We start from the raw sequence: 6,936 nt of genomic DNA, 5'->3' as shown, positions 1-6,936 counted from the left end.
GAGATTATCTTATACCATCTAACAGATGGTATAAAATAATCTCAGAATAAATGGAATAAGAAGGATATTTCATCTTTTAAGTTGGGATACATTTTATATCTTGTTTGGTAGAAGGTATAAATTTATTATGATACAAAAAATTAGTGCTGAATATTCCAACTTATACCATGCACCAAATGACCAATAAGTATTTTACACTAACAAGAGTTGTGGTGGCGTGTTAAGTATTTCTTATCCTTAATCAGATGCCTCAAGTTCGAGGTTAAGTATTTTACAATCTTGCAGGAAAAAAGAAAAAGTACAGTTCTTGTTACTACGATTAAAAGCAAAACTGAATGAAAGAGAACTGCTAGGGAGACGTATTGAAAGAATGCAATCTTCTTTAATATATAAAACTTGAAAATCTGATACAAAGAAAGAATTAGTGTCATATAGTCATGACTTGGGGCTTTATATTCCTATCCTAAAGAATACACCCCCATAACAGTGGTAACTGAAATTAAATTTCATGAACTTCTACACTGCATTTCATTGAATTTACAACAAACAAATCTCCTAGTACAAAATGTACACACAAAAACATAAAAAGTATATGATGTATTAACAAATGAAACCAACATGCTGCCTATCATATTCTTTATGCAAAAAAAACATAAGGTTAAGTTTTTCATTTCATAAACTTCAATTCATCAAGAGATTTCAGCAAAGCAATGTCTCCTTAAACATATCATCTCGAGGCTCGTCCTTGGCTCTCGAAAACACATTATTGGCCTGAACTTGGTTTTCGTATGAATCCTCTGAATTTGCATATCCCGAGAAACCATAATTATTAGGCTTCTGCAACATCTCAAGCGTAAAGGGTGCTCGCATTTCAGGCTGTTGTGGCCTTATACTTTGCAATGGAACTTGATAGTTGGATTGATGAGATGTCACAGAAGGCCTTATGGTCATGGCACTATTGTTGTTAGTAATGCTTGGTCGGTTAATTGAGTGGTTGCCACTGCCCCTAGCTGCTGGAACATCATGGTTGTGCTTCCCTTCATAGGTTGTTATCACTGACCTTATGTCTTGTGATGCCCTTTCCACATGTTTCCTTACTGGACATCCTGGACTTGTGCATTTGTAGTAGCTCCTGTTTCATAGTACCCCAATCAAGAAATTAGGTTCATTTTCTATTTCCAAATTAAGGAGCTTCCAAACTTGTTAAAAAATGAGCCAATTTATGGATCATAGATAAGATTTTTACCTGGGATTAGGATTTCCTTTCACTACTTTTTGACCATACTTCCTCCATCTATAACCATCATCTAGGATATCAATATCGCTTGTAGTTTGAACTACAACTCTAGGTTCTCTAACTGTCCTACTCCCTCCTAGTGCAGATAGACCTTCACTTTCGCTTTCTCTTTTCCTGAAACAAAAAATTCAACAAAGTTAAAATGTTAACATTAGCCAAAAATTGGATTGAAGATTACTAGGGTACAGTTAGACCTCTCTATAACAACATTTCACTATGAAAAGCCATGTTTTCTGTGGAACCGATCTTTCATGTCATGTTATATTATATGTTCTCTATAACAACATTGTGCTATAACAGCCAAAAAATTGCGAAACAAATGATGTTGTTATGGAGAAGTTTGACTTGTACATGATATATTATTGTTTGACTTACCATCTTTTTGAGTCAGGTTCCTCTTCATCAAGATCATCTCCTCTTGACCTACTCTTTTGAGAAGTGTGTTCATCATCCCCAAATGAAATAGAAGAATTCTCAGGTGTTGCAACTGAATCCATTTGTCCTGTACCATTTGAACCATACGATTGATGATCTGGGATTTCATTAGTTTGTGTATTGTAAGATTGGATTGCACAAGAAGCTGTGGATGACGATGATCTTCGGGTAGACTGAGGCTTTGGGTGGTTGTGATTACCCTTGTACACAATTTCAGTAATCTGGCCATCTAAAGACCTCTCAACCTTTTTCTTGGTGGGACAATTTGGGTAAGTACACTTGTAGTAACTTCTTGGATTTTCACTACCCTTTACTTGTTTCTGCCCATATTTCCTCCAATTGTACCCATCATCTGACCTTTTCTGCTCCCTTATAGTACTCTGGTTATATTGGTTCCCGCTATTGGTCTGATCGTTGTTTTGCATAAAGCTCTGCATAGTGTTGAATTCAGATCTTCCATTAGCATTTTGATCAGATGAATGACCATCCTGCTTTTTTGGCTCTTGATAATTCCATGCTTGCTGCCCCTGAATCATTTTACACAAGAAAAATAGAGGGTCAATGAAGGGCTTTTCCATTTTTGGCCTGTCGGCCAAAATTAATTACATCGTGCTAGCCAAAGTATACAAAACATATTCACTGATCATGTATATAATATGTATATTGTATGTATATTTATACTTAATACTGCATACAAAACATATAGCTTTACCGGTTATTATCTTTTACAGCGGTCAAAAAATGTAATTATCCCCTCAATAATCAATTAAGTTGCACAATTTACAAGTCAAGTCAGAAACAGAAACATACCAAAGAGACAGGGTTATTTTGGGGCTGGAAAGAAAAATCTGAGTAGTTTTTGTCTTCCTGTTTGACACCCTGATTGGAACTGCTCTTCCAGTTAAAGGCCTGGGCTGGAAAACTCCCTGTTGTTGGAGATGGAAGAATCTGCAATTATTACAATTAAAAAGAACATCAGCAATCTTGAAGAACGAACAAACACTACTACAAAAAAAATGAATTAGCTACGATATAAATTTTACAGCTAATCAGCAAAATCCATCACTTATTCTATTTAGCGGCAGATTATCAAAAGAACTCGTTAGCTACAACACAAGCACCATTAAAAAGATAGGAATTAGCTATGGATAAATTTTATAGCTAAACAACAAAATTCATCACTTATTCTATTTAGTGACAGATCACCAAAAGAATTTGTTAGCTACAAAGGATTTATCTATAGATTAACGACAAAGTTAGTAGCTAATTCCATAAAATACAAACTCCAAGAAAACAGAGAAAATAGAAAAGAGAGAGAGTTCTACATACGTTTGAAGAAGACAAAAGAACAGGTGAATCCAAGAGTTCAGTAGGACTTAAACCAGGTGGAATAGCAAAGTAAGATGAAGGTGAAAAAGGAGGTGGAGATAAAGGGAGTGAAGGAGGTGGAAGTGATTTAAACTTAGGAACACCAGAACCAGTTCTCTCTGCAATTCTATCACCAAGTCCTTTGTTTATAGGATAATCATCAGAAGCAAGAAGGTCAGTAAAAGAAGTTGTCATGAATGAAGAAGGTGAAGTGGGAAAAGAGAAACTTGAAGCTGCCATTAGTTAGAGAAAGAAAGAGAGACAGAAAAGAGAAATGAGAGTTTTGGATTATATAAATGGTTTTGACCTTGTGGGGTGGGTGGTAAATTAAAAGCCAAAATGAACACGTATTCTTCAAGGCATTGCTTTTCTTTATTATTATTTTTCTTTGATAGATAGAGATATTTTTTGGTTTAAGAATCTTCCGAGAAGCTCAAAAATAGCTTTGACCGTGGAAAATGAGATAAAAGTCTATCTTTTTTTGGTTAAAAAATAGGGGTCTACACTTTGTCTGGATGGTTGTTACACATGTTTCATAATCAATCATGTTATAAACATGAGCTTGTTTGGATGGGCTTAAAAAAAGCAATTTATAAGCTGTTTTTAGTTTATAAGTTAAAAAAAAAAAAAAAGTTAAGGTAGGCTAACTTTATTTTTTTGGCTTATAAGCTATATTCAGCTTATAAGCTGCTTTAGATAAACTAAGCTAAACGGGCCCAATTAATTATTTAGACTTATTTTAAGCACAAAATGACTTTAAGTTGGTCAGCCAAACACTCAAAAAAGCTGAAAACAGCTTATAAGCAACTTATAAGCCAATTCAAACGGGCTCTATATTGTATTGTACTGCATTGTTTTTTAGTAATACAATATTCAGGTAGATTGTATCGTTTATATAATGTCATACATCAATAATTTTATGTATAAATCTATTAAAAAAAAAAAGCAAGGTACGATGGTATAAAAAGGTAGGATAAATGATAAAAATGGGATAATTAGATAATAAGCAAAGACAAAATAAGAACAATAGAATAGGTAACAATGCGAACGCATCAAATTTCGGTCATTACATAAAATTGGTCTTTTCATCTTAACATAATGATGGATTTTAACAAGATAAAATTAAATTTATAAAACAATCAAAACAAACATTTTATTTAAACTTACAACGCAATACTATACAAATAAATACAATAAGTAACAGTACCCCCACAACCATTCCAAACAAGGTGTTATTTATGAGTCAAAGGTGGTGGCTTTGACCATGATAGATACACATACACAAAGAAATAATAATAAAGAAAGAGAGGCTGCTAAGGTAATGCTAATACGCCATACGCGCTATGTCGCTGTCGTTTGTGGTGGTGGGTGGGGCTCACTACTTGATTAACACACAATCACGGCCTCTTTTATCGGACGAATAGTAAACACCTTTTTTGCCCCCTTCTTTGACTTCTTGCAGCATTTGCTCGCTTCCTCTCTTGTTTGTTGGCCATCTTCCCTTTTGCTCCTATTTTTTGGGGTCTTCGCTTCTAGATTTTTTTTTTCTGTTTCAAAATTGTCCATTTGGGTTTAAGTTTATTTCTAGCATCTATGTAGTGAGACTTATCATAGTCTCTAAGTGGTCGTTTGATGCGTAGACAGAATTATTCCTGGATTATAATTCTGAGACTAATTTATCTCATCTCTTGGGATTAATTTATCTCATTTAGGAGATGGGATATCCCATCTTCAATTTTAGGATGCACTTTATACTTTGTTTGGTACAAGGTATAAATTTATACCTTCTATTAAATATGGTACAAAATTAATCTCACAGGTAATGCTGGGATATCCCGGCTAATACCGTGTGCCAAACGACCCCTAACGGTTTGGTTTCAGCATGATGTTTGTCCTAGGAAAGTTTATTACTTAAACTGTTATTACTCCATCCGTTTTATTTTAAGTGATATAGTTTGATTTGACACAGTGTTTAAGAAGGAAAGAAAAGACTTTTAAAACTTATGGTTTAAAATAAATCATTTCATTTTTAGAAATGTATCATTATTTTGAGATAAACTAAAAGGAAAAGCGTATCACTTGCGACAGAGAGAGTACTTATTTATCTTTTATTTCAATGTTGACTTTCTGATGGTCCTGTTAGTAACAGCAAGATATTCTAATGAGTCAACATGCTACTTGCTTAATTCCATTATCTTTTATTTTACTTCTTTGAAATATTTTGTACCGTTATGAGTGTCATTTTCTCCACCTTACTCTACAAATCAGGTTCCAGGTGATAAAGAAGCAGTTTTCCAGTACTTTCATGACCACCATGCTTTGTAGGGGAACTTGGTACCTCAATATCATTGATTCCCATATCATACGTACAAAAGCTAAAATTCTTTTGTATTTTAGCTTTCTTGTGTGGAATTTGTTAGCACACTTTCCATGTTCATGATTATGTCATGTCACCATTAACAACATATTTTGGTCGGTAGGCACCATCCACATTTCAAGAAAATTGTAATGGAAAAGTTGAAATGGCAGATTACCTCGGTACTTCTTGTTTGCACTTCTTTATTAATCTTGGGTCGTTCCCTAGAGCTGGAGCAATGTCTTTATAACAATTTATTTGCATACGTAGTAGTATCTCTATACTATAGACTGCCAAAACATGAGGCGTTTTATCTGATTTCACTTACTCTATTGCCTAATGTAGGTATGGCATATATGTGGTAGCTTCGACCTCCTTACTGCTCTTATTCCCACAGATCACCTAGCCTTTTCCAATGTGAGTACAACTTCTATAGATATGAAAAAAGATCATAAAAGCGAAGAGCAAATGTAGACAGATAACTGAGGAATGTTGTGGACTACAAACTTTATGTAATGAGGTAATTTAATCTTTCGTTTTATTTTAACTCTTTTTTTTTTTCAAGTAATATTTGATTTGTGTAGTACAATAAGCTCTCTGCCCTGTGTAGTGTGACTTATAAATAGATGGTTAGAATCTTATATTGAATATGGACTTGGTCTTTTTTCCAAAGGAGTTGTGCTTAAAGGATCTCTTCTGCTTTTCTTGACCATTCTTCCTTTGGTTCAATTTTTGTCCATCTTAGGATGTTCAAAGCCTTTAGGCAGGTAGCATTTTTGTTGTTCTGGATGTGATGTTGAAACAAGATTATATTTCTAAGCTTAGATTTTTCATTGGTTAGATTGGAGTGTTTGATACAACTTATTTAAGCTTTACCATTTTCTAGTCGATTCAACGTTATTATATTGGGCGTGATTTTTGAGTTTAACTATGATTGACTCCTGCAGTTATAGACTGGTCTGCGTGATTTTTGAGTTTATCCATTTATAATTTGAGGCTTCAATTAGTTGATTTATTGGGCATCCAATGGTTTTGTATATATTAAAAGTATCATTACTTGGCATGAATTACATGTGCCACTTCTTGAAATTGTTCCAGTATTCAGAGTACCCAGAGTATGAAAAAAGGTACTATTACTTAGATTCCATTGAATGCTTCGATATAGTCTTTGTTAAACATTTCTGAACTTTGTGCAACAAATATAACGCAAGCTGAACTAAGAGAAACCACAGTGAGCTCCAAATTGTGATGCACAGATTGAAGTGCCACTGCAAACCCAATGCTTCTAACGTATAAGGCAGGAGATTCCCTCTCATATTTTTCCAAACTTCTTTAGTTTTTAATAGTTTAAATTCAATCTATATGATGAAGATCCAGTTTTTTAGTACTTTAGATCTACCCAACAAAAGAAAAGGAAGTGTTAGTGATTACTCAGTAAGCTTGAAAAGACACACAAGTTGCAAACCAAGTGCTTACGTTA

General features: G+C 34.1%; 1 protein-coding gene across 1 annotated transcript; it reads right to left on the bottom strand.

The window, feature by feature from the left end:
* Nucleotides 1–362: 362 nt before the first annotated feature.
* LOC132640184 (probable WRKY transcription factor 26) lies at nucleotides 363–3,368 on the bottom strand. Its single transcript, XM_060356668.1, has 5 exons — nucleotides 3,062–3,368; nucleotides 2,543–2,680; nucleotides 1,673–2,259; nucleotides 1,247–1,411; nucleotides 363–1,132 (listed from the first exon to the last, which is right to left on the bottom strand). The coding sequence occupies exons 1-5, from the start codon at nucleotides 3,338–3,340 to the stop codon at nucleotides 700–702; spliced, it is 1,602 nt and encodes a 533-aa protein (XP_060212651.1). The 5' UTR covers nucleotides 3,341–3,368; the 3' UTR covers nucleotides 363–699.
* Between the last annotated feature and the right edge of the window lie 3,568 nt (nucleotides 3,369–6,936).

This window comes from Lycium barbarum, chromosome 1 (assembly GCF_019175385.1).
Source record: "Lycium barbarum isolate Lr01 chromosome 1, ASM1917538v2, whole genome shotgun sequence".
Lineage (NCBI taxonomy): Eukaryota > Viridiplantae > Streptophyta > Magnoliopsida > Solanales > Solanaceae > Lycium > Lycium barbarum.
The sequence above is the reverse complement of the archived record's forward strand: the minus strand, read 5'-3'. Positions and strand labels throughout refer to the sequence as shown.